Source organism: Platalea leucorodia (assembly GCF_965183815.1).
Source record: "Platalea leucorodia genome assembly, chromosome: 16".
In the NCBI taxonomy this organism is placed as follows: Eukaryota; Metazoa; Chordata; class Aves; order Pelecaniformes; family Threskiornithidae; genus Platalea; species Platalea leucorodia.
In genome coordinates, this window is record NC_138838.1 from 7,696,218 (window position 1) to 7,722,588 (window position 26,371).

At 45.8% G+C, this 26,371-nt stretch overlaps 2 protein-coding genes across 6 annotated transcripts in view; one reads left to right on the top strand and one right to left on the bottom strand.

The window, feature by feature from the left end:
• Positions 1-25,928, top strand: part of PIGL (phosphatidylinositol glycan anchor biosynthesis class L) — a gene marked incomplete at its 5' end in the record, with an annotated part of 70,398 nt that extends 44,470 nt beyond the window's left edge. For 2 of the 5 annotated variants that reach the window (XM_082328626.1, XM_082328630.1), the window contains 6 exons: positions 2,698-2,765; positions 10,853-10,884; positions 16,426-16,559; positions 17,819-18,587; positions 20,697-20,888; positions 25,846-25,928. In XM_082328626.1, coding sequence (XP_082184752.1) covers positions 2,698-2,765; positions 10,853-10,884; positions 16,426-16,559; positions 17,819-17,917 — 333 coding nt within the window. In that variant the 3' untranslated portion in view covers positions 17,918-18,587; positions 20,697-20,888; positions 25,846-25,928. Of the gene's footprint in view, positions 1-2,697; positions 2,766-10,852; positions 10,885-16,425; positions 16,560-17,818; positions 18,588-20,696; positions 20,889-25,817 lie in introns of all 5 variants that reach the window. The other 3 variants (XM_082328628.1, XM_082328629.1, XM_082328627.1) reach the window with 3 other exon arrangements.
• CENPV (centromere protein V) lies at positions 19,551-22,966 on the bottom strand. The gene is made up of 5 exons (XM_082328631.1): positions 22,691-22,966; positions 21,580-21,678; positions 20,688-20,757; positions 20,173-20,287; positions 19,551-19,816 (listed from the first exon to the last, which is right to left on the bottom strand). Exons 1-5 carry the CDS (start codon positions 22,939-22,941, stop codon positions 19,692-19,694), a joined length of 660 nt encoding a protein of 219 aa, XP_082184757.1. The 5' UTR covers positions 22,942-22,966; the 3' UTR covers positions 19,551-19,691.
• Positions 25,929-26,371: the final 443 nt, after the last annotated feature.

The window sequence follows — 26,371 nt, forward strand, 5'->3', positions numbered from 1 at the left end:
CCTGAAGCCAGAGGAATATATTTACATGTGATTGCTGCCTGCTTTAAGTCACGAACACCACAGTAATGCTGTGGAATCAGTGCCCTGTTTAGACAACAGACCACTGGCTAGGTGGGACATCACTACAGTGTCAGAGCCAGCCTGTGTGCTGGGAGGGATCTCTAAACGTGAAGCGCCAGTGTTTCAAAGGTGGCCTCTTTGCAGATAAAGTGAATGCCACCGTGGCCAGGTCGGTGTGCGGGTACCTTGCGAATTGTACTTAGATTTGTGTATTTGAAGAGACAGGCAATTCAGGTACAAATGTCCTAACAGTAAATTAGACAACATCCATTGAAAATTAACTCCATGCAATCTCTTTAGCTCGTTCAGATGTTACGTAAGCCCAGCCGCACTAAGAACAGCACCTCCTATTTCAAAACAGATGTGGAGAAGAAAAACCTCCAAAGGTGTTTCTGAACAGATAATTTTCCATGTCAAGAATATTTCCTAACCCAGCCTTGTGCTCCCACAGTTGGCCCGAGCCAGTTTTGTCAAAATAATAATTAGCTCATTTAGTCTGCTCACTACAGTCTCTTATCTCAGTCTTCTGGTTTGTTCTCTTGTACCCTCCATAAAAGGGAAAAATGTGTGTTTTGGCTTGCCTGGGGTTTTTAGCTTGGTTTTGTAAGGAGACAAGAATAATGCAATTGTATTTATGTGTGTGTGAACATGCATGTTTCAAAAGACTCCAGAGCCCATTGGCTAATTTCAACCACATTTGACAGCAGGGTAGTAGTCTTAAAAATGTTGTTTGTACAGGTTACATGAAAATAAATGATCAGGCAGAAGAGACAAGCCCTCTCTCTGTCCCTGTTTAGTAAAAAGGTTTCGTGCCAATCCAGCCCTTAGCAGACTCTCACTATTATTCATTCGCCTGCATAGGAATTTATTCGGCCCGCAGTGAGTGAGGTACATTGGCATCTTCAGAAAGTGCCACTCTAGGCAGGAGAGACTTCAGAGCATGTTTTTTCTTATCTGCAAAATACAGGGTGCTGTGCTGGTTCCCTGAGTGCAGAATGTAATAATGTCTTTCCCAGATGAGCTACTCAAAAAGCTGATCCCTTAGGGAGGGCTTTGCACCGTGCCAGACCATGCAGTCCCTGCAGAGTCTCCCAGGTAATGCTGATGTGCAGCAAAAGCAGCCAAAGCCAAACACATAATTTTTCTCCTTATAAAATAAGGGTTGACCAAAAAATGCTTCTTTGTACCTGAACAAAAGCAAATTGGGTCCCGCCACTTCCTGCCATCAATTAATAACCCCGCTGCTTGGTGGCAGCATTATTACAGCCACTGGGCAAAGTGGAAAGTCTAACTGTGGTCTTGTACTGGGTGGATGGGTTTATAAGCAGGCTTGTCTGGAGTTTGTGGTTTTTGAAGTATTTCTTATCACTGTCTTTGTGTTTCCGCTCCCTCTTTACACAATATCTCCTGTGTTTGAGAGGGCCTCTCCTGTTGGAGGGTGGGGTAGCAAGTTGCAGGACGGGCAGGGCGGCTTTTGATCTTCCCTTGATCTTTAACCCAGTACTTCAGGTCCTGCATATAAAATAGATTTTGAGAAGGGAGCTGTGGTGAGTAAGCAAGGCAGTAGCATTTCCTTCCCTGAAGAGAGAACGAGCTGGCAAGGAAGCAGACGTTGATTGAAATGTAGGGAGGTTATGATTTCTTCCTGGTCATAGAGAAGGGAGCTGTGGAGAGCTCTGCTTCCTGGCCTCTCCCAGAGCAAAAACGTAACTTTAGACTGTCCAAAGACAGTCACTTTCACCATCTGGAAAGCCTACCAGCACGTACTCCCTGTCTGCTCTACGCTTTGTGCTGCCAGTTTGTCTTCTAGGTTGGAAGCGGGAGCCTGTAAGTACCCACTGCACAGTACTGTGCAGAGCGAGCCCTTAGGGTGGATGGTTCACCCCGACACGTTATTGGTAGGTTTGAGGGCAGGGAGCCAAGAGTATTCTGTGCTTTGGACGGTGACTTGTTAGTGCTGTGTTCACACATTACTTCTGCATTATGAAGTTCCCATTTCTCCCTGCAGAGAAGCAATAAACAATATGATCTTCTCATTCAGCGAAAAGCTTGACTTGCTTGTACAAAAAGTGCAGTCAGCTGATCCTTTAAAAAGGCTTGTTCTCATATCAGATTATTTTATCGCTATGTTATCCTGTGATGAAGCCTCGTTACAGTCAGGACAGTAGTACATGATTGTGTTGCTCTTGTTAAAGCAGTATGTCCCGATTCACAGTACAACAAACTATAGTTTCACCCTGTAATCCTCAGGCATTCTAGTATGTTCTCAAATCCAGGAGAGAGTGATTCATAGAGCTGGACCTCTTGGGTCAGGAACAAGTTTGCAAAAGATCACTCTGGAAGTAACCTTTTGGCCCGGTAGTAAGTAACAAGTGCATCCTGCCAGTGGGAACACAGTATTTGTCATCTTTCTGTTGTTCAAGCTGTTAGACTGTGTAGTCATCTAGTTCCAGAGTGTCTTGTTTATTTAGTTGTATTTCTGTAGCATGAGTTCACGCACAAGGCCTCACTGTGCAACACAAAAAATAACTCTTTAGATACAATGGGCTGGGACGGTGCTGTGTTAGATGTCAAAGTTGGGAACTGCACTGTCTCCTTCTTCCTCAAAGTGATTATTGTTCTGTGGTTTTATTGCAGGTGGTAACCTTTGATGCGGCAGGAGTGAGTGGTCATGCTAACCACATTTCTCTTTACACTGCTTTAAGGTACAGTGTTCTGCACACTTCATTGAATGCCTCACTATAGTGTTACGGAGTGACTGTGGTGTTTGTGTGTAAGCAGAAAACTAATAGCTAGGGCCAAGAACAGTATTAACTTCACTGATGCCTGGCTGTGGGACACAATACTGTTTGGAGAAACTTACAGCTCTGTAAATGACCTACAGCATCCTTTATTATTCCATCTGCTGGTGCTTTGCCAATCTCCCTTTCATTGGGCCCTCTTTGCTCTTCCTGTCCTTGATCCCACTAAAATACGCCACAGATCACTTTGCGCTTCTGGTTTGAGGAGAGTGTGTGAACAGCTGATGCCTGAGCTGGTGGTAGTTGGATTTTGGAAAGTTCTGCACCATTGTTCCAGAGGATGTTGCCATCCTGTCCAGGTACCCGAATTTACCTCTCTGACCCAAGGACGTTGCTCTTTCACTGGATCTGTCCCTATTTACCAGTCTTCTTAAGTCAACTCGTTCCTTCACCACTCTTTACATTCTGAGAATCTCTGTCTCTGTGCTGTGACGTGGGAAGGTTGCTAGACAAAAATCTTTCTTATTAAAATCACCCAAATTTTGCTGGCAAGACAGCTACTGTATTTTATTTTAACCCTCTGCTCATTCAGACCTTATTGTGTCCTAGAGAGATCTCCCCCAGAGCTATCCCTGCCTTTCCCAGGCATGAGAAGAACTCTTTGCAAGTATATCTTGTATTTTTAGCACCCATTTGTTTTCTGAATCATCTGTGCAATTCAAATAACTCTCTGGCTCTTCTTGCTAACAACATCACAGTGATTTGCCTTTCTCACTTGCCTAGAGAAAACTGCAGTGCCACAGAACCCGTACTGTGACCTACTGAGCTCCTCTGGGAAGATGCTGAAAGTCTTTGATGCTATCTGACGGCTGGGATTCAGTGTTAGAGAGGATCATGGCTTTTCCCAGCAACTTCTGAAATACCCTAGCAGAAGGAACGAGGGCGGAGTTAAAGCAAACTGTGTGTTTGTTTGGGCTAAGCGGGGAGATGCTTTCCGGCACAGTGTTATTTGAGGAGTGAGTGAGGAACAGAGGTTGATGACCGACGCTCGCACCATTGGCACAGAGGGACTAGAGAGCTTCCAGCTGCCTGGACCTCTGTTTGCTCAGTCAATTAATTGCTGTATGGCCTGCAAATAGGAATGAAGGGCAGATTGTTACGTGTCTCCCTACATCCTGAAGAGATACAGGAAAAACAAGCTAGCAGCTGAATGAGAAAGTTAAGGAAAACTTTTGATTTTGATCCCAGCTCTACTGTTGCCTCACTTTGTGGCTGTGCAGAAATCACTTTCCCACCTTTGCGGTTCAGGTTTCTTGTGTGTGCAGTGGGAATGTTAACCCTCTTCTCATCTCAGAGTATGTCACTAGCAAGTATTCATTATCCGCAAGCCCCTTGAACTCAGACCTTTGCATTAATCCTTAGCCTACAGCAGAACAGTGTCTCGGGCTGATGAGATACGTGCTGATAGGGACACCAGAGTATAAGCAGCTCTCATTAAGTAAGCGCTGGTTTGTGTCTTGTCTCTCTTCCAGTCGTGAATCAGCAGAAGTAAGCATGGTGGCCCAGTCATCCGCATGTGGCAGGAGTGATGCTGTGGCCACTGAAAGGTTAAGTTTATTTTTAGTGGCTTGCTTGCCCTCATTATTTTTCAGTTTGTGTCATGGAGGAAGTAGAGCGTGACTGTATCACTCCTGATTTTCAGTGCCCTGATGAGTTCTCACATGTTGGCTAGTACAGGCAGCACTGGGAGCATATGCCGAGGCTTCTCATGTACCTCCCTGCCAGCAGGGCTTTGCAAAGCAGCGACTGCTGCCCCTGGGGCCTCAGTGCTACATGGCAAGAAAAAGGCGAATGAACTCTCCTCTCCAGGAATCATGTGCAATGTATTTATTAACCATCTTTAAACAAGGTCTGCAGGGTTCTGCCTCCATTGTTGGCTGTAAGTGGGAAGGATGAAGCAGAGGGCTGGTGCAGTGATCCTCGGCTCTTTTGGGTGCTCCTAGTCTGTGGGAGATAGACTTGTGCCCCACTACCGAAGAGATTACTTTCTGCAAGAGCAGGGGTGGAACAGGCTGTGTGACCCATCTCACAACTCCTTGCTTCAGGAGGTGCAAATTATTGAACAGTTTCAAGGAACAAAACAGTTCAGGAAATGGTCATAGCTGAGCAGATGCTCAGTATTATCTGCTAAGGGCATAAATATTCTTTCTAGTGTCTGGAACAGAGGTTTTGCTCAAAGGAGCAGGAACTGTTCAGAAGAAATGTGCCCTTCCCCTTCCAGCAACCTTCCTCCTGACAGCTTGCAGGGAGTCCAGCTGCTGCTTTGTGTCTAGGCTTCAGATCTGGGAGGAACTGTGAAATGCCAAGGTTTGAGGGTGGATTTGTTCTTCTGCAAGGGAAAAATAAGAAAAAACAGGATGGGAGAGGAACACAAATTGCTATTTGATTTCAGTCTCCCCTGGGAGTATTTCAGTTCTGGCTTCTAGACAGGGAAAAAAACCCAACCCAAACCTAAGAAAATCCCACTATAGCAAAGAAGGGAGAATTGGAAGCAATCCTCTGTAGCTCTGCTTCTTTCCCCATCACCTTGATTTGGCAATATCGTTCTCTCTTATCCCCCAAAACAGGAGCTTTTCCTGTGGCCAAGAGAGGCTGGATCCTGTACATGCGTCCACAAGGAAGAGCAGGTCTTGAGTGACATCAAGGTCACTTTACTCCCCTCTCAGCATTTGGCCAGTCACTAGGCACTACGGTAATAAGCATGGTAAATACTACGTGACAGGAATATTTGAGAATCTCTCTTTCCTGCACTTTGAAATGACAGTGTTTGCACTGAGATCACATGTAGTATCGAGGTGGTTTAATTTTGCATGAGTCATCATTGTGCATTTTGATTTCAAACAAGCCCTCTTGCCCAGTAGCCTAGCAAATGGGGGGCTGTTGGTTTTGTTGTTTGCTTGCTTAAGGTGGAGAGGAATGGTCTTTGGGGGGGGGGGGGAAGGACTGTACCACTTCTTTTCTTCAGTGAGCTATCACATCCATTTCATCCCAGCTCGAACAGAAAAGAATAGTCCTTGTCTGCTTAGGGCAGAGCAAACTGAGTGGAAAATAGGAGATGCTATATTTAACCACTGTGCATTATGTTGTTATAGCAACTGCATCCATAAAACTTGTATCAATGATGCCATATAAAAAGCTACATCAAAGAATCATTAGCTGAGCTTATTCTCTCCATTTGGAAAAACACCTCTCCGTCCTGCAGGATGTTTCTTAACATTCACCAACTCAGTGGTAGTTTGTAAATGAGGCTGTGCAGAGGTGATATTTGGGAGCTTAGTGCTTTATCACTCTTGAGTTGATTATGATGCAGCTTGAGTGCCACCGATGCCTTGTTGCACTTACATGTCACAGCCCGATTATTGAATGCCCCATTTATGAATGCCATGGGACACAGTATTGTGCAGAAGGGTTGCACTAAGGCTCCCTGAAAGAGGAGGACTGATTAAATGCCAGTTTCAAATAAGTACATCAAAACAATTAACAGTGCGTTGTCCAGCCAAATCCCACAGACTCGTGGGTGCAGTTCTCAAAAGCCACCAACTGCATTACGTCCCTACAAAGCACAGTTCTGCTTGTACTGAATTTCCAAGGCCAGCTCTTTAAGGATGTGTTGAGCAGGAAGCAAGCTGTTTCTTGGGTGATTAGCTTGATGATAATGAATGATATCCCATCTACCATTTTTATTTGGTGCCTTCTTACAGTGTGGGGCTAGAATGGGACTCTGGTCTCTCACTCCTTTGAAGCAGCTGTAGCCTGTGCATTTCAAATGAGTGGCATCTCATTTATGTTTTCAAAGCAGGGTGCTGTTTTGTATTTCCCTTGCCTTTTTTCAAAATTGGTTGTTATTTGCTCCGTCTTGGAAAAGGATTTCCTGTATCACTGATGTGTTTGTTTGGGATTGTTTAGCCCCTGCTGGAGTTCTAGGTTCCCTGCAAAATAAAGAAGGGCGTTGAAGAAATCGCAGGTTCCAGTATCTTATGTTTCAGCCTGTCCTTTCACAGTCCAGCTCACTTCTGGTGTTTTGTCTTACTGGTCTTAAATGTCCCAGGGGGAACTTAGGAGTGGTGGCTGTGATGGCACCCAGACTGCCCCCCTAAGGTCAAGGCAGAATTGTCCTCCTCTGTTTACCCTTTGAGACTCTGTCCCTTTCCCTCATAGGACTCTGCCCCATGCCTGGCATATATCCCATAGCTGGGTATGTTGTCCTAGATTTTATCTCATTCCTTTGCCCCTGCTCCCTCCTTCCTTAAATTGACTAAGTTCATTCATCCCCGTGCCCTTCCGTGATACTGTTGAGAGCCGTTAGGATAAAGTTGAGCACAGGGCACCAGCATTGCAGGGATTCCCCCCCCAAGAAGTTTTTTTTCCAAAGAAACAGCCTCAAGGAATGTCCTTCCCCGCGTCACTAGGCTGCTAGCAGTGTGAGTGGAGCAGTGACACTGCACATTCTTCTCCCAGACAGTGCAGGGACCAAAGCACAGAGCCACTCTGTCAACTGGAAGATCTCTGAATCGACACCTTTTTTTCTGACTGGCAGAACCATTTTTTGCCACTGCAATACACGTGAGTACAGAGTGCCTGAATAGTGTTTTACGAACTGCATGTTGCTACATGGTGTAGTTCAGGGTGCATGGAAATGGAGCCAGAAAGTCCGGTTAGGGAGGGAGGAGGCGTGCCAGAGAGCAAACATTCAACATCTGGCAAGTATATCCTTCTAATATCTCTGTGATTCCTAGGAGACTGGCTGTTCTTCCTCTTTCACATCTGTTTCATCAGATTAATTGGGCAGATTAGAAGTTATGATCCTAAATGAAGCCCCAACGCATCTTTAAGACATCCATTCTTTGCCATGCTCTTGAAAACTGTATTTCCCCAGTGCTCTACAGCAGCCAGCACAGTCAGTTCAGTGAAGGGTTTTGCCTGTGGCATGGGAGACTATTTGGAGAGTGAAGTCATCGATTTCAGTGAACAATTCTCATTAAACAGAACATCACCAAAACTGTAGTCCACCCACCAGGGCGTCAGTCCTGCTTCTACCCCAGAGGAGTTCTGTGTTCCCCAAGACCGAGGTTTCAGCTCCATCTTGACTTGTTCCTTCTTGCCATCATGGAGAGGTATCAGTGGTCAGTGCCTCTTAGGAGCTAGCCCACTCACTTCGCTGGCATCTTTCCTTGAGGATGACTGGATAAAGACAGGGAATTTGGGAGCTAGCTCAGTCTTGCAATTTGCAGGATGGGGGTTGCTGGACCATTTCAGTTTTTCTGCTGATGTAGCCGATAGCTACATAGAAATGGCATTCAAAGCAGCTGGTCCTTGAGGGAGGAGCCGGTGCTGAGTCCTTGCAGGGCAGAAATGGTGGGTGCCTTCAGACGTCTCACGGCCTTTTGAATCTTCATTGCAGAGGGTCTCACTTTCCTTCAAATGTGGATCTGAACCTACCACAGGCATAATAAAGAGGGTGCAGTGAGAGGTGCCCTGTAATCAGCTGGCCTCTGGCACTTGGTGGGTGGGTGGGAACAAGCCACCTTAGATCACTTTATGTTTAAAAAGAAAAAGAATTTATAAAAAGTCTCTCTGGAAAAAAACACATGGAAAGAGCTCCCAAAAAAGAGCCTGTTTGTGTTTGACTTTTTGAGATTTTATGCCAAACTCTTTCATTTCACCCAAACCACAGCAAGTCCAATCTATAAAACAACATTCCCAAAATGGCAACAACAGAGAGCTGCAACCTCTCCCCTACTTGGAAGTGTCCCATGGAGACAGCTCCAGCGGGGTGGAGATGGGAGTGAGAAGATTGATTTGGGAGAGGATTGGCTTGTTTTAGGAACGTGTGCAGGAGGTAGAGTTTTGTGTTTTTTTCTCTCTCTCTGTGCAACCACAGTTCATTGCCATCTCTTGCCTGAGAAATACAAATGAGCAAGGCTGCAATTCCTCTGCAGCGTTACAGCTGGGTGGAGCCCATTCCCATAGCTCCACACTGAGCCTTGCTGAGTACTGAAGCGTTTGGCTCAGGACAAAAAGGATGAGGAGAGAATCAGTTTCTTTGTCCTTGTTCTTCCAGATCAGTGTCACGTCTGCCTGGCTGCAGCCTTGAGGACCTTTCGGTAACCAAACACAGTTTGTGTCTCCCTGAACCTTTATACAAGCACAAACTCCTTAATTTGCTGCTGGATCAAACTTTCCTTCCCTGCTGAAGATGCTCTCTGCTCCTGCTGAAACATTTCCATATAAACTGGATCTCTCCTTGCTTCTGTTTCTAGTGGCCAGGAATGGTTGTTATTATTAGTTCACTCTTGGAGCAGCTCTTCACATCCTTTAATTTGCTGTCAGTTAGGGCTTTGAATGTCCCCCTATGGCAGAGCAGCACACCCAGAACAGACACTAGGACTTCAGAGAGTTAGCCAAACTTCACAACCACTCACTGTTTTATCTCTCCAAGCTTGTTTTAAGAAGTTCCCATCCTGCTAGCTTTACCAAGTGCTGAATCACTTCTTTGGGTGGCCAGATTCTAGTTGTGGGGGAAGAAACCTCTGGCAGAAGAGCAGAGCAGACATTAATGGAGATACTTAAAACTTCCTCCCCCTCCACCGCCCCTGAAGAATTGCTGGTAATGTTTACAAGGCAACATTTAACAGTCTTTGTCAGAACAGTAGGACTTGAGTAGCGGGGCAGAAGGTGGCCAAGTTAGTATTACAAGGCCATTGTTTAGCAGAAAATGGTATTGCTTGCAGATCTTTGGCTCTGGAGAAGAGGAGACCATTGGCAGGAGAATCTATTTAAGGCATATGTCTTCTGATTGCTGTTTGAGTTCTGCCATGACCTGCATTTCTGGCTTGACTTTTGCTTTGAATTGCTTTGGGTATTCATTACTCTGTGCTTCCTATTTTGTCTATGCCTGTGTAGCTAATCCTTTTCCTTGAACTTAACCAATAGCCAGAGATAATCCTAGTTTGAAAGTGACTGGAGAAACATAACAGTTTACATATAATGTATGTTTTATCCTGGTTGATTTACACATGAACTGTCACATTGTCCTTCGTTAAATACACCACTATAAGATGATAACAATCTCTTTAAATATTACACAGGGCTAAATAACTTTTCTTTTTTTATTTCCTTTCTCCTTTTGGCAAATGTTCCATTGTTTGGGTTTGTTTTTCCTTATGGAAGAGCAAGCCTGGGTGTGGGACAGCTCTGAGTGCCATCTGCTGGAGACCCGCTTCCTCCCATCCCTGCAATGGGCCAAATCTGGAGGCAATGCAAACGGTGATGTGAGCGTAAGTGCTCTGAAGCCATGAACCACAGGCTAGAGCAGGAAAAACAAGAGAATTAAAAAAGGACTTGAAGCTAATACCCTCTGATGCCTTCACCATATCAGGACCGTTTGCTTACGCCTCTTGATGAAAGTACCATTACTGTTCACATCTCCTGCACTGGTCCCTTCATTCTGTTGCCAAGGGATGCATTTTTGCTACAGAGACTTCCCAGGACAAAGTCATGAAGGGATCAAAGTCTTAGTGAGCAAAAAGTCAGAGCAGCTGCTCAGATGTCCCAGTGCCAGCATGGGTTAGAAAGAAAGAAGCTGGTCCCCAAACAGGAGCTGCCGCTGAGGCGATGTCCCTGGTCAGCAGACACAAGGCTTTAAAGGGCCAATGCTCTCAGGGCTGAGTAGCCTTTGGCAGCCTCTTGCAGTTTCCCTTAGTGCAACATGAGAAGTTTGAGAGCGAGTTGGATTTATGGAGCTTCTTTGTGCTGTGTCCCAGCAGCCAGGGTGAGGAAAGCAATGGCAGAATTGTGTGAGGAATGAGGCTTACCACTGCCTGACATGTGCATCCAGTGTCGGCTCCTGAACTTTCTTATAAGATTAGCCATTGTAAATGTGTCTGTGTATTAAAAGAAAAGGGTTGACTTAGCATACAGTTTATACCTGTAAAATGAGGATTTGAATAACTTCATTGAGTGTTTACCCCCATGTATCTCTTCATTCACAGGTACCTGCATTCGGAGCAGAAGTTACCTGAAGGTATGTCACATTACGCATCCGTGACCCTGCAGGCATTAGGCAATCGTTTACATGAATGTTCTGTCCAGGGTTTCATCTGCCTAACTTGCCTCTATTTGCAATGCAAATGAAACCCACAGCTGAACTCTTCCTTGCCCTTTTATCTCCCTGCAGTTTTTTACCAGCTCAGGCTTCTCTACAGTCACTTTTCTGTCCTTTGGGGTTGCTCTGTCTCAGTGGTGTGATTCAGTGTCTGGCCTATGCTTCTTGCTCTCTTGCATGAATATGAGTGCTATTTCCAGGTCTCTCAGCTCAGTCCCAGAGTTTTTGGTCACATCTTACTTATAAGCCTTTTTTTTTTGTTTGGTTTGGTTTGGTTTGGTTTGGTTTGGTTTGGTTTGTGACAAAGGGCCTCAGAAACTATTACCAGCTCAGGCAAAATGGTTGCATGTACCAAGCTAAGCTTCAAGATGTGGTCAGTATGGGAGAGGTATCTGAAATCTGCACTTTCACAACAAATTGTTGGAGTGGCTTCTTTCACCTGTAAACGAGCAAGTATCTCTGAGAAACTCTCTGTACAAGTAGGGAAAAGAAAGAAGCAAAGTACAGAAGCAGGTTGCTCCTGACCTCCTTTTCTAGCTGCTGTCCCAGCGTAGATCTGCAGCCCATATCTCTAGCAAACACTGTCTGACTCTGAGACAAATTTGTGGAACTAGTTTAAGCACAAAGCTGTCAGCTGTTTGGACAGAGCATAGGAAGGTGGCTCAACCAGGCCCACCCAGTCAACCTCCTGCTCCTTCAGCAGTCATCCGGACTGTGTTTCTTTAATGCTATTTCCCGAATCATTGTGGGATTTGAATGTGTCACAGCAAGTCAGTTTTAATTCCTCCTAGCAGCAAGTTGCAGACCAAGATCTGATGGAGACAGCATGAGCCAAAATGGCAGAATGCCCTTTAACTGAGTTCTCACTCTAGTCTCTTCAATTCCCCCATCTATGAAAGAGGAGTATTAATGCCAACTTCTTTCCTAGGCCTTTTTCTTTGTTCAGCTTTGGGATGCAGCAAAGAGCTCTGTGTGTGCTGTGTGCTGTATAGAGAAAGAACAAGGAACTGCAGTGGTAGATGTCACTGCTAGATGTCAGGCATTATCTAGGCTGAACCACCTTCATGTGCTGTTCATGCAGGTTTGTTAGATACACTATGGTCCTGAATGGGCTGTGCCTCAAATTGGTTCAGGTTTGAAACAGACCCATGTATAGACAACATTTCCATTTCTCTAGCAGCATCAAGAGACTCCTGAAGCTATGTGAAAGCCTTGCTGCTCTGATTACATCACATCTGACATGACCTACAAACACCAAAGGAAAGGGGAGCTCCCATGCTGCTGCTTACGCTAAGCCTTTCCAAATATAGTTCCAGTCTCATTGAAATTCCCAGTATTTATAATTTGATCTGGCAGGCGTGCAGGGCTGTGCATCAGAGGGGCTTAATGAAACAAGAGTGATGCTGGGATGGAGGCAGTCTGGGTAGAGCTGAAAGGCATGTTCAGGCCATGGAAATGTGCTGCTCTCCTGTTGGTGAGAGGGAACTATTTGTGGGTGAACCTGTGTAAGCCCATGTGATCAGGGAATCCACAGAAAATCTCTCTGCAAATGCAAAAGCCAGCTAAGCCTTGCATTGCCTCAGTGATATGCAGATGAGCACCCTAAATATCCTGCTTTGCTTTCTAATGCCTTTAGCCAGCATAAACACAACAGGCTTTTTATAATCTGTAATCAAGTTCTCCAGCCCAGGCACAAGCCCATCGGCTTGTTTCAAGGAGCCGAGACAGCTGCTGGATATGCATGCACCCCTACTACTGGCCCCATCAGCTATAACCAGCGCTCTTCCCAAAGAATTGGTGTGCTAACGTCTGTCAGGAGCAGTGCAAGCCTTTAGCACACATAGATCTGCTAATAATCTCATTCTAGGCATGCTTGCTGCATAAGTGATTTGGAAGTAGAAAGCCAAGCCAAACAGGCTGCAGGCTTCATGCACTTCTATTCTAGGCCTAATCCACTAGCTATATTGATCGTGCCCTTTCTGCCAACTTAGCGAGGTTGTATTACACTGTTAATCCCATCCTGCCCAGGTCACAGTCACAACAGGCTCTGAAAAGCTTCACCTGCTGGTGTCACAGGAGTAGACTCATCAATGGCAGCACTTCTCTTACCCTGCTTGGCAGGGAGCAGCCTGTTTCTCTGAACCCTTTTCCATCTCTCCCTGGACTGTACATTCCTTCCCTGCTTCATTTCATCTCACGTTCCCATGCGGAGCAGCCTTTGCTGTCAGCACGTGGAGATCCTTGTCATATCACTAACACAGAAGACTCTTACAGTGCCCTTCGTTTTGTGAGACTTGAATGCCATTGCTTTGCCTGATCTGACCGATGGGGGCCCAGGAGGTCAGACCGATCGATACTGAAATCACTTGCAGTTGTTTTGAGCCCTTATTGCTGAGCTTTGGGGAACAAAAGGACATAATTGCTGCATGAATTAATATTTCTTGGGGAAAAAATTATGAGGAAAGGGAGAGCACATTTTGTTAACAGAGCAGCCCAGGCTTCAGAGGTTGGTGGTGGGTAACCCTACACCAGGCCTCTCTTCCCATCATTGCAAGTAGGAATTCACGTGGCATTGCCAGGGTCCGTTAACAACCGTCCAGGAACGGAAAGACCCATTGCCCCATGTTTGCTGTAGCCCTGTCCTCCCCAGTAAAAAGCAAACAGGTGGCCTGAAAAGCAAACAGGTGGCCAGTGGAAATAATGACTACAAGAGCAAGGGGATCCACATCTATTCCTTTCCTCTGCTGTGCCATAGTGCAGCACCGTACTAACACTTTTCTCTCAAACTACCCACCAACAGATTGGGCCTGCTGAGCAGCCCAGAGGATCTCTGCAGAGAAGGGGGTGAAGAGTGGTTCCCCTACTCATGGCACATCACAAATTTACTTCCAAGTTTGCTACTTGGAAACAAGAAGTGTCTTTAGTGGGAGTAAAAGAACTGTCAGGGCACTTCCATGTGCAGCTGCAACACTTGTCACTGCAGAGCATCCTTGGCCGTAGCAAGCTGAAATCTTACGGCAGCTAAAGAGCAACTGCTCGGTCTGGCACTTGTCAAGGTGGACGGTGAACGAGGTGAGGGCTCAGGCTCGCAGTCCGGAAGCAGCACAGGCCATGCTGGTCACACGGCTACCTGCATTCCCGCACGTCCAAGGGACTCGCTGCAGGGACCTCGGCAGCGCCATCGGTCCTTGCAGATGGCATTGCACAGCTGCTGCGCTGCAGGGATGGCCACGATGACCTTGCAAGGGTTGGATGGCTGAGGCTGCAGCAGGACGGGAGCAGGGACGTGGTACAGCACCGACGTAGTTAAGACAAGACAGGAGGGCCTTCAAGGCAGAGGGGTGCCAAAAGTGATCCTAACCTGGGCAGCCTGGGCAAGGCACCGGGCCGTGGGTCCCGGCGCCCTCGGCAGCTGGCGGACACCGCCATCTCCCGGCAGCTCCGGGCAGGCCGGGCCTGCAGCAAACGTCCATAAGCTTCAGGAGGGCTTTTCCTCCAGTTCCTGGCACAGCTCAGACCTGTGTCAGCATTTGTCTGGATGGATGTGCCGGTGATTTCCCTTGAGGCCTCTAACCCTGCCCTCTGCTGCCCACAGCAGGAGAAAATAACTCCTTTGAATGCTCTGTCCACCCTGCTGGGGAGTCGTGTCCCAGGATCAGTGCAGAAAGAGGACTGGAAGGAGAGCATGGCTCTGGAGCCCTCTGTGAGACTGAAATAAAGAGTTACCAGTTTTGCTTTTGAGAGTGGAAGAGGCTATTGGAAAGTTGGAACAAATTGTACATCCTTCTCTTGAAGGAGAGAGAAGAAAGAAAGGAATTGAAAGATCCTGGAGATGTGCTGGAGGGAGTCCGCCAGGGCTGCCATGTCCTTCCATTGCAGGCTTTGGCTGGAATAAAAGCAAGACCTTTCTTTGCAGTGAAATGAGTTCGTATCACTGGGAAGAGGCAGGGGACACAAATCACTTGTGAGGGGATTTCTGGAGGATCGTCCCGTGCATGCTGTGTGTTCCTGGGTTCAGTGTGTCACAGACCCCTGGCTGGGGAAGGAACCGTGCTGGTGGGGTATCTTTGAGCATCGTGCTCTACCTTGGAGACTTGGGGGCTTCTTCCCTTGTGCCCCCAGGAAATTAATTCACCATGAGAGCAGCAAGTTTGGTTTTCCTATCTATCTCAATTGATAGATGCTAGACTGAAGGATCTACCAAATGTCCAAAGTAGGGAAGTCAGCAGCAGGTTGACTGTTCAGATCCTTGTGGGATGAGATTCCTTAGCAGATCTGCACAGAGGGCTCCTTGCAGAGGCATCATCACCTCTCTCACAGAAACCCACCTCACATTGTTACCCTTTTCGGAAAAGATGTTTGCTTCTGCCCTTGTCCTCGAGAGTCTTTTCCTTTAGGGGGACACAAATCCTGCCTACATTTTAGAGCCAAGAGGTATTTGAGCACCACCAGTTTGCTTTGTGCTCAGAACATAACAGCTTAAGCAGTATTAGACATGTGAGCACAGGCTTCACACGCTAAAATGGTCCATCTTTGTAGCAATTCAGCATTGTTCTTTGTCTCCTTTGTATAATTTCACAGTTTAAGGGCACACTGAAGAAAATCTCATTGCAGATCTAATTGTATATCTGACCACCTGTGTAAACTGTGACTTTGGCCTCTTCTGTCGAACTTTAATACAATGTCTGAAGTGTGGAGCATAATCACAGCAGCTTCCAAGCCCTAAGAAATCCCAAAGCAGCTCCCTTGAGAGCTACAGGCCCTTAATGGGACCATCAGTAGCTCTGAGCTCATCAGTGAAGACAATTTAGCCAAGGCAAAAAAAATAGCAATTAACTTTTGAGTTCAAGGGGCTCTTTAAAACAGAAAAAAAATTCCACACCAGTAGAATCTTTATACATGTTACCTTCATCTGCTTCATCACAAACATCAGAGCAATGAATTCTGGAACTCTGTTAAAGTGTAACTGCCTGTCTGAGTTAATATTTGATACAGCCATTCCTGAATCTTGTAAATATTTTTTCTGTAGCTGAGAACCGGAGTAGAAAGAGGAAATTTCATTTTTGTAGCTAAACCAGAGACTGCTGGTTTAAATTTCCATTATATGATATAGTGCCAGCATTCAGAGAGCCATTCTGTGCTTTTTCATTTGAGTCTAACTATGTAGAAATAATGTAAATTATAAGCCAAAAAACCCCCAAACCCTCTGGTATTCAGAGCTAGCTTTGCTTTCCACAGACCACATACAGAACAAGACCAGTACAAATGGTCATAAACATGCACTGGGCACAAAGAGATCCTGGTGGAAGCATGAGTTGCTCCCCTTTTCCCCTCTTGCTCAAAAAGGATCCCCGTGGCCAGCAATACAGGGGAGCCTGTAAAGACCTGTTGAGCCTGGAGAGGTGGGAACCTTATAAGAATACTATTATTTTGAAATATTTATCCTGTTTCTGTGTCTAGGGTGCCGTGTGCTCGTGCTTGAATCAGTGAATCTCTTCCGGAAGTACATCTCCGTGCTGGATGTACCCGTCTCCTGCCTCCTGCCCAGAGACGCACTCTTCGTACTCACAGAGGAGGAGACCGAACAAGCCAGGGTGAGATGCGTGGTACCTGCTTAACCTGTTTGAATAGCTCGTCATCATTGTGAAGACTTTAGTCACAAGTGTCACATTCACAGAGAACTTCATAAATAATTATATACATGGATTATAAATGTTACTAATGAACCATCTTCAGTGATTTGTAAAACATGACTGGACAAGACAGGTTGCTTCATGTGCTGTGTGGATAGCAGGACAGGGCTGAGCAGATTTGCAGCTCGGAGATTTTCAGTAGTCACGGTGCACCAAGTTTTACACTGTGTCCAGGATGTAGGATGTATTTCAAAGGAGACTGGATCCAACGTAATGTTCTGAACATGTGAGTGGCCTGTCAAAGAATGGCATGACTGCATGCCAGGGACAGCGTCCTTGGATCAGAGCTCTAACTAAAGATGGATACAGCTTGTGAACTTGTGGTCCAAAGCTCTTTACGAGTTCCCTTCTCTACCGTGTATTTTTTTAACTATTTTGCTGCATGAGATATCACGCATTTAGTCCACAGTTCCCTGTATCAGAATCTGATTAGCTCCGTTAGCTCCCCTTCCATAGGATGTAAATATTTGCCCAGCAAACAGTCCTCTTAATCCACAAATGATACACAAAGAACTTTCCTGCTTTTGAGGCTGCTAAAAGAGAGTTACGTATGGAAACTGCTCTGATAAAGGTGGCATTATTCTCTTGTGTTTCATGTTTCTGAAATCTGACCGTTCTAAGCTGGTGCACTATGAATATATATATATATTTAAATATGTAAAAAATATATAAACATTTTTATATATGAATATTTATATATATATAAATATATAAAAATATATATAACTATAACTATAAAGTTAAGTTTCTGCTGGCAATGTATGATCGGAAGCAGCATGCGAAGTGTTCTCAGATGCACACCTATCAGGTTTCTGCTTCCCCAGCATATAAACACCCAGGCATGAGATCACACAGGGAGGAGGAGTTATATGTGACAAAGAAACTGTCACAGCACCAATCTGCAGCTGATAATGTCCTTTCTAGCAGGACCCCTCTGAACACTAGGCAGCACACCACCAGCCGTAGGGGCAGACAGGCCTCTCCCTGCCCTTTCGCCCCACAGAGTAGGCAGCCTTCTACCTCTCACTACTTCTTCCCTGCTCACTGAAAAAAGGCTGTCCTATAAATTAGCAGGGAACCTCACAGGAGGCCTAGAAAACTGCACTCACATGACGTTTGGAAGGCTCTCGTAATGCTTTCTCAACTCTTTTTCCTTCTAGAGAGCCATGCGGTGTCATCGCAGCCAGCTCCTCTGGTTTCGCCACATCTATATGCTTTTCTCACGTTATATGATGATCAATTCACTCCGCCTTTTGTAAAAGAGACGTCGCTCACAACTTCAGGAGTAAAAGAATGAGCAAAAAAACCTGTGTCAGGCCAAGGACTAAAGAACACTCACCTGTTACGTGCTCAAGAGGACAGGATTCTCTTTGTGTAGCATTCTTTCAGACTACAAAAAACAGGCTGTATGAACTTGCTTCTGAATATCTTGTTGCCTGATACATTGAGATGAACAGGGTTTAACAACTACTCTATTTTCTCACTGTAGAAGCTTAAATAGGAAAAGAAATTTGGAGTAAAAATAGGAGCAAAAAGCAGGAGTATTTTGCATTGGATAAGATATGGATAAGATTTCCTCAAGAGGATATAGCTGCGAGGACTGCTTGGCAACTATCTCTTGGTGCTTTTGTAAAATCCAAATGTCAGGAGTGACTTTTCAAAGAACATGCTATCGCCACAGATAAAACCAGAACCACAAGACCTGTCTTAGTCAGTCAGAACTTTAAAAAGCCAAAGCTTATGAATAAAACATCAGAAATCATACAAATTTCTCTAATTGCACTGATCTTTGCTGCTTCTTTCATACACATTGTGTTGCAGGCTGCACCTTTGCAGAGTGTCCCTCGTGAAACATGAGCATTTCTTCTTGCTTCAGAACATGGGGCTCGAGATCAACTCACAAGAGTCTCAACAGGACATAAGAATGAGGTGCGAGAGACCCAGCCTGTAACTAGGTCTTTTATAGAACACATGCGGAGATAAAAATTGCAAGAGATGTTTCAAAAGCTGCTCCACTTATGTAAATGACAAGTGCAAGAGTTAAAGATCCTCTCCCTTTACGTTCAAAGGTATGTGAAGTAGCTTTCAGTGGTTTCATTTCTTAGCCTATACAGAGATTTTACTAGTGATTTGGGTTTCTGTGGGGTCACGGTGGAGCAAAGTCAGCAATGCTCAACATTCCTGTAGGCCTTTGCACTCGTTAACGTGGGCTCACACCTGCAGGTGGCATCTTTCCTGGATCCACACAGCTAGTCATTGCGGAGTCACGATCAGAGCCCAAATTGCCTGATCTGTTGCTGTGAGCACATCCTCCTCCTGGAGACAACCAACCAGTTCCTGGTTGTACTCAAGTACGTGCCCATTGTTCTAAGAGCATGACAGTGTTGAACTCTGTTCCCTGGCCATGAGTCAGTGCCTGAGCATATGCCTACTCAGCCTTAAGACCATGAGTAAGTCCAGGCTTAAGCAGAACAGTACTTTAATCCCATGAGTAACTTCAGTGCTCTCTTTCTTGCATAGAGCTCAGCACCTGTGTAAACGCTTTACTGAACTTGAGCCTATGCTTTACTGAACTTGAACCTGATAAGCTCTTTCAAATCCCCTTTAACTCTAAATCCATGGTCAGTTCATTGAAGTCAATGAATAAAGAACAGTGTAAGTTAGTATTATGTCCTAAGCAAGAGATTATCTTACATAGGGCATTTTTATAAGCCAGACTTGAAACACAGGAAATATCCATACAAGCAAAGATTAGTTGGGTTTGTTTGTACTTTGCTCTGTTTATTGTGATTTAAACTTTAGCACAGCTAAGGGCAAAGTACCAAAATAGCAGCCCTGGGGTGGTTTATGGAACAGAGGTAGTTTGAAAACTGAAAGTCACAAATGAATGGGTCAGGCAGCATAGAAAGATTTATTTAAGAAACAGAGAACAGATAACAATAACGTAGAGACTGATTTTGCCAACCCTCACCCAGGAAAGCCCAGACTACAGTTCTATGGCAGTGCTCCAAGTTCAGCTGCTGGAAGGGTGTGTCAGGGTTTTGACATGTCTCTGATGGTCTTATGTTCCTTCACTGCCTTCTCCCATTCCTTGCCATTGATATCCTCTGTGACAATGGTCTGCACGGTGCCATCATCCAGACAATGGGGAGCTATTCCTGAAGAAAGACAGAGTACACAGAAACCTGCTTTTCATAGCTGAAGGGTGGGAGATGCCTGCACCACGCTGTGGCCGGGGCATCTCAGGGAACGGTAAATGCTCAGTCCAGCTATTGCTGTAAGGCTGAGGAGCCTAGATGAGAAACCTGTCACGGGCAGAAGCCCACAAGTCATAGGTGAGACTGTTTCTTACGGAGGAGCTACAGGTTCAGACTGCAGTTCCCGATGTTTAGCACTTTAGGAACAAACTCTTAAGACACATGCTGCTCACTGCTGTCATGTTAGTAGTGGAGTCTTTATCCAAGGTTTGCTTGCTGGTTAGCTTTGGTTACCAGAGTTTACTCTTTCTACCTACCATAACCATCTGGATTAGAACGAGGAGTATAAAAGCTCTGTACACCACAGGTCTTGCAGAATGTGTGCTGGGCACGATGTGTGTTGAAGGTGTATGTTGTCAAATTATCAGCACCCTAAGCAAATGAAAAGCAATGTAAGTTTTCCACATAAAGAGATGTATTAATTACTTTCTATGCACCTGTAGCTAAGAAATGTAAAATTTAAAATACCACCTTCATGTCTTTACTTGAGATACAGAGTTCTGCATTCGTGCTCCTTTTCTGAACCCCTGTGCTTTGTAGATACACGTGCCCATCCCAGTCAAGCCTGAGAACTGCAAGGGCTCTAACGTCAGCTTACTAAATAAGATGCACTATCACACCCACACCAGACTGCGTAAAATTCAGCCATTTCCCCCAACCAGCCATAGACAAACTTAGGACAGAAAACGGGCTGCCACTTGCGTCTTTGAGGATAACACTGGATCATACTGCTCATGTTCATGGCCATGCTCTTACTGCGTTCTTACTCTACCTTCAGCAGCTTGAAACGCGACGCTGGGACAATGAAGTGTCTGTTCTGTTTCTTTGTGCAAATGCTGCAACTGTAAAAGAAAAAGCAGACCTTTCAAGAAGCAGCGGACAAGTTGTAGTACAGCAATCAGATCTATCATGGACCTCTTGACAGCAGAAATTGCAGTGACAGCTACAGTGGCTCCTGGTTAGCATCGCAGAGGTAAGCGGCAAAAGCGGACTCGTGGTATTAGTACTGTTTGGCTAAGCACACCCATGGCACAGACTGACCCTACGCAGGTACACCAGTAAGGTATTCTCCTACACCAAACATTATACGCCATTTTTCCTTTACATACACAACTCTCAACAGACATAACAAGGACAAACTCTAGCCCCGAGAAATCCATTTAACCTTTCAGACCAGACTTTGCACATTAATTACCTTGCAAACAAGAAAGCAAGATTCAGAAGTTTACCCATGAGCTAGAAGCAAACTAGTTGCAGGCGAAGGGGGATCACTATTGAAATCAGACACTGTGGCAGTTTGAAGCACATGTGGTCAGAGATGTAATGCTCACTTGAGAAGGCCAAGTTAAAAAAGGATTGATGTGCTTTGAGCACACCTCACTAAGAGGAAACAAAAAGCAGATAGCTGAGCACCTGTACTCATTACATCTCTCCTGACACTTTCTGCATGAGCATGGATGTGAGACCTTAAGTCCTGCCCAAAGAAGCAGCACCTGAAATCACCAGCACTGATCCCACATTGGATCAGGAGATAATTAGGGATATACCCTGTGGAAACAGCTCAGAGAAATGTTCTGCAGTAGTGTCATCTTCTTTTAGCTCTAAGGTATTGGTTACAAAAGCATATATTCATCTGTAAGAATAGGGAACCAAAAAAAACTCACTTGCAGTTAAAAACGTGCAGATCTGCTGAAGCCCAGACCTCAAAGCGGACGGCTCCGCAGTGACAGCCTCCTGTGTGTTTGACCAAACCTCTGTATTCACTGGAGAGAGAAACAACAGAGAGGTTTTCTGATGGTACTTTTTTTTTTGGCCAAGGAAACAGTAAGAATATATACTACATGATTCAATTCTGCTCTGAGCAATTGCAGAACACCAGAAAATGTATCCACTCAAATGTATTTTAATAAAATGTGCCACAGTGAGATAGAGAATGGCTTTTGTCCTCTGCAGCAATTGCTCTTCTGGTTTAATTAAAATGGTGAAAAGGAAAGAAGAGCAACAGTTCAAATAAAGTACACTCCACATGCAATACAAAACATATGCTGCCCTGCCACCATCCAGGTCGAAATGCTGACCTAGGCTACAGCACCATCCATGCACAACAGACCATAGAAACCAGTCGCACCATCACAAGACAACTAGGAACTGAATTTGCCCACAATTTTCCCACAACTGCTGCAGCACTACTGATATTCCTCCATTTAAAAGCTGGGAAAAGCAGAGATAAGTGGATTCTATGTAATATTTGAAATGCATTTTATTTTGTATTGTTAATTGCAGAAGAACTTCATGATCGAGGAATCTCTGAGCTTCTGCTTCTCCCTCTCCTCTAGGACGCCTCCATAGCAACTAGGCAGAATCACCATGCTCGGTCAAACGCAAAATGCAAAGGAAAAACCTTTTCCTTTCAGATTTTCACTCCCACGGACAGTTACTGATTACAGCCCAGTGATGATGTGCTGTGCTCTGGAAAGAGCCAGCACAGGAAATGGGTGGAGATTGAGAAGCCGAGCCTGGCAGATCCCGCACGATGCCCTCAAGGGCATTTTTGGTGGGAGAGCCCTACAACACAGGAAGCTTTAGCATAAAAAGCCGCTTTCTCCGTGGTGCATGCGGCGGACCCCCCCCACCTCTCTGCAGCTCTCCAGAAGCCCGTGCTTACTGCTGGGCAGATGCTGCCAAGAGAGCGATGACCTAGCGGGGGAAGGAGCCGCCGGGCAGGGTGGCTCAGCCTGGAAGCTGCGGGAAGAGCCGCCCCGGCCCCGTACTCACTAGGCGTCCAGCAGCAGCCGCGCCGCCTCCTCGCAGCTCAGCCGGTGCCGCTCCTGGAAGGCGGCCCAGCGCCCGCTCTGCGCCCCCAGATCGAAGGCGCCGGGGCCGGGGGGCTGTGTCTGCGCCCCCGGCCCGGCCGGGGCTCCGCCCGCCGCCTTCCCTCGCCCCCGGCGGCTCCCTCCCGCGGGGGAGCTGGCGGCCGCGCTGCCCCGCCGGGACCGCCGCGCGCTGCCCGCCGTGGCTCGCCCCATGCGCCGCCGAGCGTCGCTGCGTCGCGACGCGCCCGCCAGGGGGCGCCGCAGTGTCGCGGCGCCGCGCAGCGGGACCGGGGGTGGCCGGGGGGGGGGGGGGCGGCCCGGGTCTCTCCGGTAGCGGCGGGGCCGCGGAGGACGCTCCGCTGTCAGCATCGGCCCCGCCTGCCAGCTGTAACGGGGGGGGGGGGGGGACACCGTGAGCGAGCAAAGCTGGAAATCACGGCGAATTCACGCCCCACGCTGTTAGCCGGTTTGCCCCCCAGGAAAGCAGGCTCGCCTCTTCCTTGTAAGGTCCCTTGTAATGGTAGAAATGCCAGTTATCCACAAGCATCAGCATGAGGTTTTCCTTTAATTACAAACATACGATGCCTCACGTATTCAAGGATGTCAAGGAGCGCCTTGCAGACCTGAGGTGCTATTAAAAGTACAGTGTTTCACATCTCTGCTATGCACCCAGCCTCATTTAGAAACAAGACTGCTGTTCAGCAATACCGCAGCGTATCAGGATGCACCAGCGGCAGTGCATTTAGTCCTTCCTGAGGTGTGAAATCATTATGGCAGCCTCACAGAGAAACGGGTTCTAACACGATTCCCACTAGACAACTTTTCACAAACTATGTCACTGAAGTCTTAAAAAGGAAAACAATCAATATAGTACATACCTTTTTTTTTTTTAAAAAAAAAGCTTAGGAAGATGTGTAAGCACCCCTCTAGTAGTAAATATCTTAGAAAAGGTTATTCTTGAACATCCGAAAGACAATGCTGTTTCTCAAGTAACACTATTCAATACAGGGGAGAAGTACAAAACTTGTAGGTGTCCAAGTCACCTTTGGTTGGGGGGGGATCACTCCAAGGGTGAATCTTTGTGCCCAGTTTTGCAGGACTTGACATTTATTTTGTTTGAATTATAATCAAGAATTTGTATTTTCCACAGGACTTAATGTCTTGCTCTTCTCAAAAAGGGGAACAGGGAAAGATGTAAACAAGTGAGCTGACAGTCTGTTGTGGGGTAGCAGAGGCACCAAAGGGTCATGTCTCGGCCAGGAATATAGCAAAGCAACTGGACAATGATGAAACAGCTATCAGCACTCTCTGGTCTGGCAAACAGCTTTAAAAACATGCGACTGCAGTGTGTAGGCTGCCTCCTGAGATGGCGCATACCAGGACTCGCGTAACAATCCTGTGGCTCAGCACCTCTCTTCTCTGATGATAGGAAAGGGCACTGAGTTACAATTTCCTGTTATTCCTCATGTGAACCTCTGTACTGGGTACTCATCCTAATGGAACCATTTTAATACACCGTATGTGACAAATTCTGGCCCTTGCCAGCATGTTCATCTGTAGCTCCTGATCTGAGCCACTCCCAGACCTTTAGTCACACTACATTTCATGTTAGTCACCTATATTTTGGGAGGAAAAGTCACTGAGGTGAAACTGGAGACCACGACCTGAAACTGAGCCTGTGCAGTTTCCAGCATGGATTCATTTGCCCTCAGCGTGGGGTACAGCCAGCAGCAGTTACAGGTTTCAGCCTACTTGGTCTGTCCTTTTCTAAAAACAGTTAACTGCACTAAACTGAAAGCCAGAACTTATTTTAGGAGCTTGTTAGCGATCAGATCACACAAATGACCTCCTCTCTGCAAGACAGGAGACACTAGCACTTGTACACTCTCAAAAAGCAGTTCCAGTGAGAAAGCTGGAGTGAGTGTGCAGTCCATGTAGTATCTGCAAATCTATCACTCTCTGTGCCCCTCCACAATTAGTTCAGTGTATTTTAAATGTAGAAAGCATTTTGAGAAGCTAAATTCTCTTCCCCTATGATGTTTCAGGATAAAGAACTGGAAGACAAAAATGGAAGAACAAACTGCAGTTTTGTTTCAGAAGGCTATAGTAAAGAACTTCATCCTCCTTTTTCATTTGTTTCCTGTTTTATTACAAAGGACTCTTAAAGCTCAAAACTGGGTCTCACATAAATAATCAATTCAAAAGCTTTGTAGTGAATCTCTGGCTGATGATAAATTTCACTGCTATTCTGATTTGCAAGCCCTAAATTTCAGTGGTTGCATACTGCATTGTCAGTGCACCTGGGCAGCAGGCGGTTCCCAGTGCCCACAGAGTTAACAGCTTTCGCTGGTACATTACTTGCAAATCTGATGCAATGTTTGCCAAACTTTAGTAGAAGCCAGTAGCTTGATGAAGAATGCTTTTGCTCTTAAGCTTCTGAGACAAAATGGAGGAGGAAGAATTATTGAGAAAGATGATGGGATGGACAAGAGGAAAAGTCCAGTAAATCACTGTTTGTTCTCTTTAGGTGTCTTGTGATATTCGCAGCCCAACAGCTGACGTGTTTTAATGTAATGACGTGTAAAAAGTACAAAGGTGTTTTTCTGTGCCATCTCAGCTCGGCTTGTATAACAATGACTCAGCTCTGCAGACCTGGCTTGCAGCCCGCATTGAGATTCTGTCTGTAAGGGCATTTTCATCACAAAAACAGCACTGAAAGCAGCTACATGTTTGTGGGTTAAAGAGAATTATGAGCTGTGGATGCTTTCCATCTAATAAGCAGGGAACTAGAAGTAGTGTAATAGCTAACACCACGCTTAAAAGAACTGAGGTAGTTAAAATTACATAGTTTGTGCAGGGGAGAGAAATGTCAGTGCTTGGATTTTAGCCTTACTGTTGTGGAGGGGGAAGCATTCTGGACATTCTCCTCACCATCAAGGGATCCAAGCTGGATCTGAAGACAGAATACAGGAGGTATCGCCTCTGGGCCAGCGGACAAAGGCTGTTCAGAATGGCCTTGACAGCATTTGTTTTTGTTCAGTTAGAGAGGTTCTGCTGAAACATATTAATAATGATTAACAGCGGTTTAGGACTTGTTTCTTCTTTCTATTTTTCAAGGTGCTGCTTTGCTGTCCTGCTGAAGAATCTCACCCCAGAAACCACATGCTAAATCAGCTCCGACGCAGCAGAGAGAACATGAACAAAGAGAGCTCCTTCACTGCAGTGCAGCTTGGATCAGATCCAAAAGACTCACAGGCAGGAGGCAGACTGAAAAGATGCAGACAAGTAATTTTTAGAATAGACCTAGTTATTAATTGTTGCTTTCACTCGCATAACACGCAGACACAAACCTGTGATTTTAGGCTGATGGTGTCTTTATAAAATGCCCTTTAGAAGTCTCCTTACATCAGAAGCATAGTGAATTGCCACATGTTCCTTTGGGTCATTTAGACTTACAGAGAAAGACGTGCCCAAGCCTGTTTACCGTGGCAGCACAGATCTTAAAGCTGTATCCCATGTGTCCTGCAAAGTCAAAATATGCTTTAAACAAACAGGGAGACAGAGGATTATTGCTCGTTCTCCTCTTTTCACTACAAATCTGGATATCTATTTGTTTTTCTTAAGCTTTCAGCTCCTGAAGTTA

Excerpts from the sequence above, each read along its gene's own strand:
- CENPV (XM_082328631.1), bottom strand. The coding sequence starts at position 22,941 with ATGGGGCGAGCCACGGCGGGCAGCGCGCGGCGGTCCCGGCGGGGCAGC. Across the intron at positions 20,758-21,579 it reads CTGCACGTTTTTAACTGCAA|TTGCAGCATTTGCACAAAGA; the intron begins GTGAGTTTTTTT and ends TTTCTTTTACAG. Across the intron at positions 19,817-20,172 it reads TTCTAATCCAGATGGTTATG|GAATAGCTCCCCATTGTCTG; the intron begins GTAGGTAGAAAG and ends GTCTTTCTTCAG.